This window comes from Saccharomyces mikatae, assembly GCF_947241705.1.
Source record: "Saccharomyces mikatae IFO 1815 strain IFO1815 genome assembly, chromosome: 11".
NCBI lineage: Eukaryota > Fungi > Ascomycota > Saccharomycetes > Saccharomycetales > Saccharomycetaceae > Saccharomyces > Saccharomyces mikatae.
The window spans coordinates 553,102-565,687 of record NC_079266.1 but is presented as its reverse complement, the minus strand read 5'-3'; the positions used below and the strand labels follow the sequence as shown (position 1 = coordinate 565,687).

The window sequence follows — 12,586 nt, the reverse complement described above, 5'->3', positions numbered from 1 at the left end:
GTTCAATGCTCTTTATAGATACGTAGTAGAGTATAGAAGCCAAATTCTATGCTGCACCTTAACATGCATATGTATATAAAATTATAGTCTCTATAATCTAATATGCAAACGAAAATGATTTAACTTAGGCAAAATCATACTCTATGAGAGTAATCTTTTAAGATACCAGTCATGTGAGTGTTAGTAATCTTACCTTTTCTTTGTCTCTTCTTCTTAACTTCGACTCTCTTTGTCTGTCTCTTGATAGTTGCAGGATCGACACTAGCAGGTTTTAAACCCAGATCTTGCAGCTTCCTTGGTAATTCTGCAAATTGCGGTAATTGGACGTTCTCCCACATTTTAACAAACTCCTCATCAATACATTTCAAATTCCCACCGCTATTATACCAAACATATCTCGGAGTCTTATCCTTCTTGGTTCTTAGCACTAAGATCTTACTATCCTCCTCTAGTTGGTTGATTGTTTCATCACATTGTGGCCAACCATCTTTCAAATCCTTGCAGGAAATACCTTTAAACGTTACTTGTGAACGCAATAATTTCAGCAGTTCCGAAGGGGAATGAACATCATAAGTAGAGAGATACTTGAAAGACCCCTTCTTGGCATCAAATTCGATCCTGTCCAGCTTTTTCAAAAGTTCAATAACTTTGTCATCTTTTTTCATCGATAAGTAGTCCAGCAACTCATTGACCAACACGGGTTTACCTTTCTTTTGAATATATTCAGTGGCCCAAAGAAGCTTGGAAGAATCATGGCTCTTGGAAATGTCTGTTTGATTGGCCTGTAAAGCTGCTGCTGCAATCGAACCGGGCCTTACCTTCTTAGAAGGAGAGCTGCTAAAATCGTCGTCGTCTTCATCGTCATCATCTAATGAAATAGCATTAGAACTATTGCTTCCAGCTTCCTTCTTGATATCTGCTAATATAGGATTCTTGGCAGAATTCAAAGAATTTTCTAGTGCACGTTCAGAAGCCGTCCTCTTTCTGGTGCTTCCATCTATAGTAATCACAGTGTCATTACTCTTCTTCTGTCCCACTTTAGCGGGTGCTATTACTGGGGCCGACTTCACTTTGCTTTTGAAAGCGTTCAAATTAGCTAGTAAAGGGTCTCTGTTCTTACTCATTGCAAATACACAATATTAGCTAAACCACACGATGTATTCAATATAAAACAGGTCTATATAGGTCTTTTGTGTGTTGCGTGAAGCATATATTCTTGTATTTAAAATCCGCTTCTCATTTGTTCTTTTGCCCTGATTAATAAGTCAATTTCTTACCCGAAGTTTCCTCTTTTTTTTCTTCTTCTCGCAAAAACATTTGAGTATAAAAAGCGTGAGATCTAGCATTTGTTTCAAACGAGAACGATCAACATATTCTTTTTAAGAGAAATTAAATTTAACTTCCTTTGTAAAAAAACTAAAAAACTTGTGATGCTCTTGGGGTCCATTGTTTACGGTTGATAGAAGCCAGTTTTGTCATTTTGATGAAATTTCATCCTATCCTTAGTTCCAAAACCGCTCCAATGACTTCCTTTTTATTGATTTTTCCTTTTCTTTCCTTGGTTTAGTTTATTTATGATAAGTTATTGCAAGAAAGGATAGGAAAAAGACTGATGAGTGTCGTAGATAAATCTTCGATTCCGAGTAGTCTGACTATTGGTATCGAGGTAATCCATCTTTAAAACCATCGCCGTTAGAGGTTGCTTCTGATTCATTCGGTTAAGCGACCCATGAAATGGTGATGACCTGAGGTATGGAACATCTTAATGGTTACCTAATTATGTATAGATATAATGTTGCATATGGTGTAGTACATGATCGTACGGTTTTCTTATGAATTATGCTTGAGGAAGTATTTGCCGCTGCCGTCCTTCCACCATCTTCTTAAACAACTGATAACGTTGAGGTCGATATTATCAGGGTGATTGCTATCACAAAGACACCTCTGTTGTAGTCTCAAGTAGTATGCAGATGGACACGTACCAAATGGCATATGTTTGTACCCTAGTTCATCAAAATGAATGACTTCATCTTTCTTGAGAAGGAGGGACACAGCGATCGAATGTACTGGTGCATCTCCCCACCTTTCATAGTAAAAGCCACCCGTCGAGTCCAAGTACTCGAAGAATCTGATATATTTCTCACTTCTGAAAAAATTCAAATCACCAATTTCGAAATTTGTCCAAAAATGACATAAATTATAGTCGCTATTACTGTCCATGACACCAAATGATTTACCGAAAAAATCGAAATTTGAGATAAAACTAAAAGCGTTGTTTTCCATATCAACATCTTTGGACTCTGTTTCTTCCAAATATTCTTCCACAGCCTCCCATAGGCTTGGAATTGTATCTTCATACTCATACATAGTTATCACAAAACCATATTTTTTATCGTTCTTTCTCATCACTTGAAAAGGATCGTAGGGAAAGTCGCAAAAATACTCTACATTTGGTTCAACTCTAAAATAATAATCGTACTGATCCAATATTCTTTGTCTAAAGAAGAATCCAGAGTTGAATCGGCACATGTTTCTATAAGATTTCGACCCACCATACAAGATATTTTTTTCCTCCATTAATTGCAAAGCCTCTTCAAATAAAGTTTCGTTGATCCAAGATGGTCTGTTCCAGTCCTCTGCTGGGATTAAAGCGTACTGTGTTTTCCCACTGGCCATAGCAGTAGTGGCCTCAATAAACTCTTCATCAAATGGAACATCGTTAAGAAATGTCCAGTCATACTGGTAGTCTTTATTAAAACGGTCCTCTAATGATCTCATGGAATGAAGTGCTCCAGTCAGTTCCCAATTACGCACGAGCATTAGTAGTGTAGCATTTTCTCTTACAAATTCTTTTCTTCTGTTCTCGTCGTGTAACTCATCAATATATGTGTTGCTAGATAACTTTAGCATTTGATTCAGTTGTCGTTTTCGAGAAGAATCATAACCTGATGAAGCTTCTCGGGACCTCTCCAGAAAATATGAATCCAGTCTTAACTGTCGCTGATGACGTACAAGTACAAGCCAGCATATCTGCGCTATCAAGCAAAATAGAAGGCTCCCAAAAAATAGCTTTATGAATCCCTTGCTGATCCGCATAAAGCCCCCACGCCCTTGACTAAGGATCCACTATTATATCAGAAAGAAGGCGAAAAGAGCCTTGCTTGCAAAAGTGCCCGGCCTCAAACAGATATAAATAACAAGAATACAGTCAGATAGTCAAGAGGAATGTAGGTTAAATATATTCTATTTTATAGGCACTTATCCTTTTTTTGTCTTTTTTTTTCGCTTACTAAATTTTTACTATATTTAAAATTCTTGAATGGAATTAAAGTTTAAAACACACTAACAATTGTATGTCCTGTCAGACAAAATCACGCTTTTTCATTGTGAGTATTTAAAATATCCTATATAAAGAATGATGCACAATTCTATAATCTTATATCACTCAGATTCTCCCTTTCATCATTTTCCTTGGCTTCTGAGATTTGGTATATGGGTAAGCTAGTACTGTTACTGGTCTTGACAAATATAGATATTATTCCGCCTTTAATAACGCCGCCTTGGGGTCTCTTACTTCTATCGGTAAGAAAGTTGACTGTATCTTGAATGTTCTGTAAAATTTCCGGTATGGGATGTTTTTGGATGTGCCCAACTCTTATGTTTAAACAATTGTCATCGTTGGGAATATATGAAGTATTCTTACATATACTTCTTAGTTGCGCTCTCACATAAATGGGGTCACATTTTTCGACCATTTGCTTGCGTTTCAACTTAACTTCTTTAGACATGCGAATCATATATGGTAACTTTTTACTACCGTGATAAAACCTGTTGCCAAGAACTTCCGGGAGTAAGTGGTGGACTCTGTAATCAGCAACAACCAAGTCAAAATCCTTATAGAGTTGGGTCAGCTTATTGCCTCTGAATCTACGCTTCAAATTCTTGACACTTATGATTTCCTTGAATAATTCTGATGTGTGCTCATCTTTTGTCAAAGTCTCCCTATACAAAGTGGAGGGGTCTTTCACGATGAGCAATATGTTTAGATCTCTTGGCTTGAATAGCTTGCATTTAGTCAATGGAATGATACGGGGAATGTTATCTCTCTTTATACCCATTTTTTTCCCCATATTAATGATTATGTGGATGTCTTTATCATTTTGTAAAGATGTGCTCTCTTTACATTTCACAATTAAAGCATTTAGAGCCTTCTCTGCTAACTTGCTACCCACAATATTGGCTTGCTCGACCATCTCAAACCTGAGCCAATAACCTTTAATCAAATGCCTCGCTTTATACTTCTAACTGTTCGTAAAGGGCATCGAATTTTCTTCTTTCTTTTCAAGAAATTTTTCACTATTCTGAAAAATTTCACCTCGATACGTGCGATATACAAGGGGAGAGGAACTGTAAAGAAATAATAATTTAGTAAACCTTTGTGTTCATATTCTCTTGGTTACCTTTTAAAGTGATTCTCTGATGCATATATATTACTTGAATAGAAAAATCACGAAGAATAGTGAAAATGTAAAAAGAAAAACAAATTAAATACAAAAACATATATAACTCTTATGACATATATGTTACGTTATCAAGATAGCCTCTCAAAATTATTCCTTTTTTAAGAAGTTTCTGTGCCCCTTAGTTCAACAAAGTAGCAATGTCGGATGGCAATTCTTCGATTTGAGTAGAGTAGAACTTTTCTAGTTCTCTCATGGCGCCGACATCTTCGTTAGTAACAAAGTTGATAGCAACACCCTTTCTACCGAAACGACCACCTCTACCAATTCTGTGGATGTAGTTTTCCTTGTTAGCTGGTAGATCGTAGTTAATAACCAATGAAACTTGTTGGACATCAATACCTCTTGCTAACAAATCGGTAGAGATCAAGATTCTGGAAGAACCACTTCTGAATTCCTTCATAATGGTATCTCTTTCTTGTTGTGGTAAGTCAGAATAGATGGCAGAAACGGTAAATTTGTCGTCTCTCAACTTAGTGGTCAATTCTTCGACCTTTCTTCTAGTGTTACAGAAGATAACAGCTTGAGTGACGGAGATAGAGTCGTATAAATCTGTCAAACACTCGTACTTGTAATCTTCTTCTTCAACATTCACGTAGAATTGTTTGATACCTTCCAAAGTCAATTCATCCTTCTTAACCAAAATTCTGACGGGGTTTCTCATGAATTTGGTGGTGACTTCCAAGACATCATTTGGCATGGTAGCAGACAAAAGAACAACTTGAGTAGTTGGAGGAAGTAAGGTGAAAATTTGGTAGATTTGTTCCTTGAAACCAGAAGACAACATTTCATCGGCTTCATCTAAGATGAACATCTTGATCTTGTCAGTTCTGAATCTACGTCTTTGGATGTTGTCGAAAACACGACCTGGGGTACCAACGACAATTTGAGCATCTCTCAAACCTTCAGCATCTTCAACAAAGGAAGTACCACCGATACAAGCGTGGACCTTGATGTCCATGTGGAAGGCCAAAGCCATGACGACTTTTTGGATTTGTAAAGCCAATTCTCTAGTTGGGGCCAACATCAAAGCTTGAGGAGCCTTAACAGAGGTATCAATCCTTTGCAACGCAGCAATGGAGAAGGTACCCGTCTTACCAGTACCAGATTGAGCTTGAGCCAAGACATCGTGACCTTCAATAATAGGCATGATAGCACGTTGTTGAATGGCAGATGGTTCTTCAAAACCATAACCGAAAACACCTCTCAACAAGTTTTCGTCCAATTCCATATCATCGAACTTGTAGACAACCTTGTCATAGTTGGTTTGGATTTGAGACTCTTCAATATCAGTAATACCTTCAGACATTTTGTATGTAACTAGAAGGACGCTGTTTAACTAATTGGGTAAAAGAAGTCGAGAAAGGAATTTGGATTAACGAAAACGTTTCTAAATTTGAGAGCTAAACATATTCATATCTTCGGTCTGTTATGGCAGCTGGAGTTCCTAGCACATCATTCATTAGAGGAGGTGAGAATGCAAAAATTTTTCAGTCACTATAAACGTTGCGAAGAGAGAGAAATATTTACATCGAGCAGAATGAAATTAATAAAGCTCATGAGTATTGTTCTGTATTTGAATGTATATGAAATAGTAATGCAATTTCGTGCAAGTGAGAGCTCTCTTTTATAATTATGTATATTTTGATTTGCCCCATCATGTATATGAGCTCACTCTACCGCATATTCAAAGATGTCATCGGGGAAACATCTCTCTACTTTGGACAAATAATCAGTATCTTCCCAGTCAAACTTGAAGTTCGGCATTTCTTGTTGCGGTTTGCTTTCCTGACCTTCTGTAGGTTTTGCTTTTTTTTGTGTATCTGTAGCCACACTTGACGTAATTCCTCCTTGATTAACCCCTTCCACGCTATCATCAAAAAATTCGTCTTCTTCATGATTGGTTGTATTCGTCTCGTACACGTCCGGAAGAAATTCTTCATAGCCTTCCTTCTCTTTTTCTAAATATTGTATATTTTCGTCAATAAGAGCATGCGGTTCTTCATCACCTGGTAAGTGATCTTCAGAACCATTAGGTTTCTGCATATCATTCGGCGGACCTTTCTGTTCAGAATTCAAGGGGCTAAAACCAGTATCATTAGAATTTTCTTCTGAATAGTAATCATTCTTGTTTGTTGGCTGGGCGTTTGCGTGATTCTTGAAAGCACTAGACTCTTGTATATTATCTATGGAACTTTTTTGTTCAGGTTTTGGAATGTTGGCTGCCTCACAACTGGTCACCTCTACATTTTCTTGCTCATCCTTTATATCCCGGTTACTTACTTGGTTGCAGGAAAGTACTGCTTTTTGTATATGATTCGAAGGATTTTCTTGATTGGGGTTCGAATCATTGTTATTTGCACCATCACCATTTTCTTTTGGGGATTCATAACCTTTCTTCCTTGACTGATTAGTTGGGTAGTCCTTATTAACAAAAGTCGTTAGCCATTTGGTAAAATCTAACGGAACCGGCTCGATAACAGGCTCACTATCTTGGTTGCCCATGTTCTCTTCTTGTGTGCTTAATACTTCAACCTTTTGGTTCGGCGCGGGTTCGTTGCTTTGAGAAACTTCCACTGGGGATATTGGTCGAACAGGTTCAGTTTCAATAGAACTATCAGTATCTAGTTTAGAGATTCCGTCTTCTAGTTCATGTTCTTCCTTAAATTCTTCGTAAATCTCGTTCCATTTATTGTGACTTTCGGTTTTGGTGAAATTCTTCTGAGACCACAGTGACCATGGCTTATGTTTGCCGATGAAATGAATCAGTTTGATGGTGGATTTGAAATAATTCAGAGCAGGTGAAGATTGATAGCCAAGATTAGGTATAGTTACGTTATATATAAACGACAACTGTACCCATTCTCGAGGGAAAGTTTCTTTGAGTAGTTCATCAGTGCAACAGTGTTGGTTGAAAAACTGATTTAAAGTTCCTTGGTCAGAGCCATCAATGGACGTATTTTCAATGATATAATTCTGCAGTACGGAAGCAGTATCCGCGTCCGGTATTAGCATCATTACGCCGCTATTAAACATATCAGGCCAGCCAATATCAGCAACAGCACCTACCTGTGACTTGGTTTGTTTAGACATTATATCAAACAACCTCAAAAATTCTTTATTCAAGGGTAATGTGTCAGAATCTAAGTAAAGGACTTGCTCGAATTGAGTCAACTCCCATAATCTTGCCTTGATTAAAGCAAAAGATAATTCTGGTCTTCCCAAAAGAGCTAAATTATTACTATTTCTCTGTATACTTTCATTTTGGAACGCTAAAGGGTTCACTAACACGATTTTGGTATATATGGAATTTAAAATGTTTTTCGCTAAATCGCTTAAAGTGTCATTAAATAAAGGAGTCGTCACGATAAGACATGTTTCAATGCTATCTTTTTTACTTGCTTCTTTTAACAACTTATTTAATTGATAACCAAGGGCAAATACACCTGGCAGATAATCTGCGGAGTAGAGCAGTGTAGCAATAGCCAGCTTCTTGTACATTCTTATCCCTCGAATGTAAGACGATAATCTCTATAGATTTGTCACTACAGATTTCCGAGTTTATTGAAAGAAGCAAAGAACAAAGCCATAGCTTGCAATCAAAGGACAACGTTTTCAGGCACCTTTACGTTCTGCTTCTTTATCAACATATATAGCACTCGTTTGATCATTCAGTCTACAATAATCATAAGGTTTTCAGTACGCTTTGACTCCTGAAAATGCAGAGCATCACAAGCAAAAAAGTGATAATTACGGGGTCTTTTTTGCTCAGAGGGTTTCTTAGGGAACTCCGCATATGCGAAACCTTAAACAGAATGGTCAAGAATACAATACCTCTCCGACTTAAACAGGTTCCGGTTCTAGAAATACAAAATAATATTATAACCTAAATACCTATAGAGTACCTAAAACACTTCATCGAAAATTTGAAGGATTGAAACATATGATGAAAAGTTAATAGTAAAGTGAAGAGGTTGCTAGTTATCTATTAGTTCAAACGATACGGAAATTGTATCAAATTCCCTTTTCCTTTCCTTTTAACGGGAGTAAGACCAAACGTTTTTCAACAAACCGTCGTTTTGAGCCAAACGGTTCAAAGAGTCATCGGATTCACCTCTGGATCTAACGTAACCGGACAAAGCATAGGTAACGTACTCACCTGGGATAGCACGGCCTTCTTCATCAACCTTGGCGACGTTGATTTGAACAGAGGCGTGGTCATCAGCCTTGATGATTCTGTTGGTAGCAGAACATTTTCTTGGAACATAAAGTTCGACCTGATATAAAAAAATCTTTGTTAGTTATGCTAGACGTGAATAATAGAATTTCGAATGAGAATGCGTAACAATTTAAAACATAAAAAAGTTATTAATAATTAATCCATAAGTGCTCTGCCTTATTTATTCTCAAAGCCGCTCTATAAGGCTCATAATTTGCTTTCTGATAGCAATCTCAAATGTCTTTTCTCCGCACTGCAGAAAACACTTGTTCTAAGCTTCTGCAATGAAAATCTCTTCCTAACAATAATAGTTCAAACAGTCACGCACTTTCTGTGTATCCATCAAAATATAAAAAATCGCTAGAAATGTCTCAAACATACTAGTTGGCCCTTATCGTTTTCCATTTTTGTGTGATCTTGTTATGGTTCTTATATGGTCAAACTATGCCTTGTCACCTAATATAAACTACCACGATTCCAGGCTACACTTTCAAATAGCGTATATGAATTTTTCAAGAAAACGTTACATCCAATATCACTATACACGTAATTTCCTTAAACTATTCTTTTCATTTTAAACTGGAGAAGTTGAGAAAAGTTTCCGGTTTCCAAAATGTACGGATTTAAATATACTTGAAGATGTCTATTATTCCAAAAATGTACATATTTGATTGTTATAGTGCAATTAAATTCTCTTCATTATACACACACTCTCAACATGATGAGTTTGAGGGAAAAAATCAAACCCTCTTATACTTTCGATCTGGTAAGCGGAGCCGTTTTCTGTCTCTTTGAGAAAGTATTCGACATCACGTGCCTGTGAATGGACATTGCATGAGATGTAAACAATTTTAGCTGGGTTATATGCGGCTAATTGTTTCAAAAATAATTCATCACAGCCTTTACGTGGTGGATCTAAAATGACAGACGTCCTTTCACTTGGAGTGTCAATAGACTCAAAGAGCTTTTCAGCCTTCCCAACTATAAATCTACAATTTTCAACCCCATTTGCCTTTGCATTTTTCTCTGCAAAAGAGACACTATCAGCGGAAATTTCTACACCTATCACTTTGTCTACGCCCTTGGAGCTGCATATACTGAAAAGACCTGATCCACAATAAGCATCCACTAGGAATTTTGGCTCGTCACCACCATCTTTAATTGGGGTCTGCAAATTGTCACGAACATATTTGGTCACTATTGGCAAGATGGCATTATTATTTTGAAAAAACTCACCTGCACTGAACTTAAAAGTATAGCCATCTACATATTCGGTGACAATTTGTCTAGGGTTGGTAACGCATGTCTTCGCCAACTTGACATTGTGTTCTTTGTCTTCGACTTCGACATAGCTTAGGTTACCAGCTTCATCCCTGGAGCCTTCTTCTGTTAATTGCTCTAAAGTTGGTTTAGAAGGGTCTAGAACCGTGGTATTCTCCCTTAACAAAATGGTAGCTCCTTTTTTATAGTTTTTGAACTCCTTCTCAAACTTTCTTCTCTCATTAGTCAATCCCTTGTTGAGGACTTCAGTGGCAAGTACACATTCATCAATATCTAGTATTGAACCATGTCCACCAATATCCAAAGTATCTTTTCTCCATTGAGGTCTACCCTTTTGGCCAAATCCTAAAGGTGGTCTTTCTGCTAGTTCCTTTTCTTTTCTTCTTGGCATATCAAAATGGGGAGTGATTTTAGTTCTATAACCAAATTGTAAAGGAGATGCTACGGTGGTACCAAATTGAGGTAAAAGCTTTTCAGCGACTAATCTTGGTGCAAAAAATTTGTAGGCATTCGAAATTGTTTTTCTTTTCAGTTTTAATTGATCATCATAAGTTAAAAATTCCAATTGACTACCTGAAGATTTTCCAAAATACTTATCCTTAATTAAATCATCTCTTCTCATTGGTGATTTCTCTACCACCTCTAATAAATCACTCTCGACATAGTAAGGATGTGTCTTGAAAACTTTGATATTGACCACATCACCTGGCAGCCCAAAGGGTATAATAACAACTTGTTTTTTTCCCAACTCTACAGGATTATCAATTAGAGCCAATCCGTTACAATTAGCAGTTATTTCTAAGACCCTGACATTTCTTACTTCCCGGTGGTACTGCATGGTTATTGACCCATCTTTTTTCAACTTATCGTTCAGAATTGCAGTGACATCATTCAGAACTTGCTCTCTGGACAAATTCTGAGTTTCTAACAAATCGTTCACTTCAAACTCTAGGACACCCATAGGAGAGGTTACGTCGACCTTTTTAGCCTTGTACTTTCTCAATTTTGGTTTCTTGGTCTTCTGCTTAGAAGAATTTGTAACAGAAGAAGAGAGTCTTTTGTTGTCACCAGGATGCTCCACTGTTAGTGACGTTGTTGTGGTATTGTCAGTCATCGTGGTAATTAGTGTGTAATAATACTTCTTGATAAAGCTGTTGCAGGTATAAAAACTAGATCTGAATACTGGCTTTCTTATGATCCAGAAGCGACGCATGCATATGATAAGTGCTTTGTCGTATTAGTCGATGAGATGAGATGAGCTTCAACCCTATATTATGTGAAATTCTCCAGCAAAAAGAAAAAAATTATGTGTGCATATATCGTGTATAATGATAGCCTCTACTTGATAGTTCCAATTTAATCTAAACAGATTGGTAAGCTTTATACTAGACTCTACTGTAGGAAATTAATTTTAATATAAAGTATGATGGATTCAAGTAAATTAGAATAAATGGCAACAAATAAAATAAAATTGGACGGATAAACTATACTAGAATTCCGGAAAATTAGGATTTAAATTGAAGTTTACTAGATGATGATTGTTTAATCTTGATTAAATAATATGGCAGAAATACAGTAAAGTTTGAATATTGTTTCTAGCCTCTTTTGAAATTTTGTTGTTATGTACAGAATGGGTGATTTAGGAATCTCCATTTCTATTCTTACATCATGATGCACTTGTTTTTTCTTAATCTTTTCGTTCCAAGAATAGATATGCTGGTATCTCCAGCAGAGGAATCGATACCTGACTTTGTAGTATTTTTTTTGAAGGGATTTTTGATTGTATGCATAGACTCCCTGGGAGTATACAACGAATCGGAAAGCAACGTGTGGATGGCAGTTTCAAATACTTCACTGACATTATATTTCAATCGTGCAGAGCACTGAATATGTGCGAACGCCCCTAAACGTTTAGCTAAGGATTCTGCCAACTCTGGGTCCACCAGATCAGAAAGATTATCAGCTTCGTATAGGTCTGATTTCAAGCCGACTAGCATGATAGGTGTAGAAGGACAAAAATGTTTAACCTCTGGAAACCAGAGATCTTCAACATTCTTGAGTGACGTCTTGCTTCCAATAGAATAACAGATCATCAACACATCTGCGTTTGTGTATGAGAGTGGCCTAAGTCTACTATACTCCTCTTGGCCAGCTGTATCCCACAATGCGAGTTCTATAACCTGGCCGCTAGGTCCCTCTATGTTCGTTACATAATTTTCAAAAATAGTTGGGATATAATCTGTTGGAAATGTTCCTTGGACATAAGATATTAATAGACATGTCTTCCCCACAGCACCGTCTCCTACAACAACTATCTTTAAATGATAATCGGGCAGTTTATTAGTTCGCTTCATTTGTTCATAGCTAGGAATCGTAGAAAGACTCCTAGCAAACGGAGTGGGCAACCTAGGAAGATTCTTCTCATCTAAAGGGCCAGGCGATTCAGGAAGTGCAGTACTAGATAGTGATCCCTGCGAGGCGATGTCACTTTGCTTTCCGCCATGGCCATTTCCTTGCTTAAATAATAGGGTATTCATAGAAGTATGCTCAGTTCTGAAAATTGATG

At 37.1% G+C, this 12,586-nt stretch overlaps 8 protein-coding genes across 8 annotated transcripts; all 8 read right to left on the bottom strand.

Moving 5' to 3' along the window:
• Nucleotides 1–134: 134 nt before the first annotated feature.
• Nucleotides 135–1,124, bottom strand: TFA2 (transcription factor TFIIE subunit TFA2; the record flags this gene model as incomplete). Its single annotated transcript, XM_056223971.1, has 1 exon — nucleotides 135–1,124. The coding sequence occupies one exon, from the start codon at nucleotides 1,122–1,124 to the stop codon at nucleotides 135–137; it is 990 nt and encodes a 329-aa protein (XP_056077936.1).
• Nucleotides 1,125–1,830: 706 nt separating this feature from the next.
• KTR2 (mannosyltransferase KTR2) lies at nucleotides 1,831–3,096 on the bottom strand (the record flags this gene model as incomplete). The annotated part of the gene is made up of 1 exon (XM_056223970.1): nucleotides 1,831–3,096. One exon carries the CDS (start codon nucleotides 3,094–3,096, stop codon nucleotides 1,831–1,833), a length of 1,266 nt encoding a protein of 421 aa, XP_056077935.1.
• Nucleotides 3,097–3,428: 332 nt separating this feature from the next.
• UTP30 (Utp30p) lies at nucleotides 3,429–4,253 on the bottom strand (the record flags this gene model as incomplete). The annotated part of the gene is made up of 1 exon (XM_056223969.1): nucleotides 3,429–4,253. The coding sequence occupies one exon, from the start codon at nucleotides 4,251–4,253 to the stop codon at nucleotides 3,429–3,431; it is 825 nt and encodes a 274-aa protein (XP_056077934.1).
• Nucleotides 4,254–4,641: 388 nt separating this feature from the next.
• On the bottom strand, nucleotides 4,642–5,829 carry TIF1 (translation initiation factor eIF4A; the record flags this gene model as incomplete). Its single annotated transcript, XM_056223968.1, has 1 exon — nucleotides 4,642–5,829. One exon carries the CDS (start codon nucleotides 5,827–5,829, stop codon nucleotides 4,642–4,644), a length of 1,188 nt encoding a protein of 395 aa, XP_056077933.1.
• Nucleotides 5,830–6,191: 362 nt separating this feature from the next.
• On the bottom strand, nucleotides 6,192–8,021 carry GLG1 (glycogenin glucosyltransferase GLG1; the record flags this gene model as incomplete). Its single annotated transcript, XM_056223967.1, has 1 exon — nucleotides 6,192–8,021. The coding sequence occupies one exon, from the start codon at nucleotides 8,019–8,021 to the stop codon at nucleotides 6,192–6,194; it is 1,830 nt and encodes a 609-aa protein (XP_056077932.1).
• Nucleotides 8,022–8,557: 536 nt separating this feature from the next.
• Nucleotides 8,558–9,144, bottom strand: RPS21A (40S ribosomal protein eS21; the record flags this gene model as incomplete). The annotated part of the gene is made up of 2 exons (XM_056223966.1): nucleotides 8,558–8,797; nucleotides 9,121–9,144. 2 exons carry the CDS (start codon nucleotides 9,142–9,144, stop codon nucleotides 8,558–8,560), a joined length of 264 nt encoding a protein of 87 aa, XP_056077931.1.
• A 280-nt stretch (nucleotides 9,145–9,424) lies between these two features.
• Nucleotides 9,425–11,233, bottom strand: TRM2 (tRNA (uracil(54)-C(5))-methyltransferase; the record flags this gene model as incomplete). The annotated part of the gene is made up of 1 exon (XM_056223965.1): nucleotides 9,425–11,233. The coding sequence occupies one exon, from the start codon at nucleotides 11,231–11,233 to the stop codon at nucleotides 9,425–9,427; it is 1,809 nt and encodes a 602-aa protein (XP_056077930.1).
• A 448-nt stretch (nucleotides 11,234–11,681) lies between these two features.
• Nucleotides 11,682–12,557, bottom strand: RHO4 (Rho family GTPase RHO4; the record flags this gene model as incomplete). The annotated part of the gene is made up of 1 exon (XM_056223963.1): nucleotides 11,682–12,557. One exon carries the CDS (start codon nucleotides 12,555–12,557, stop codon nucleotides 11,682–11,684), a length of 876 nt encoding a protein of 291 aa, XP_056077929.1.
• Nucleotides 12,558–12,586: the final 29 nt, after the last annotated feature.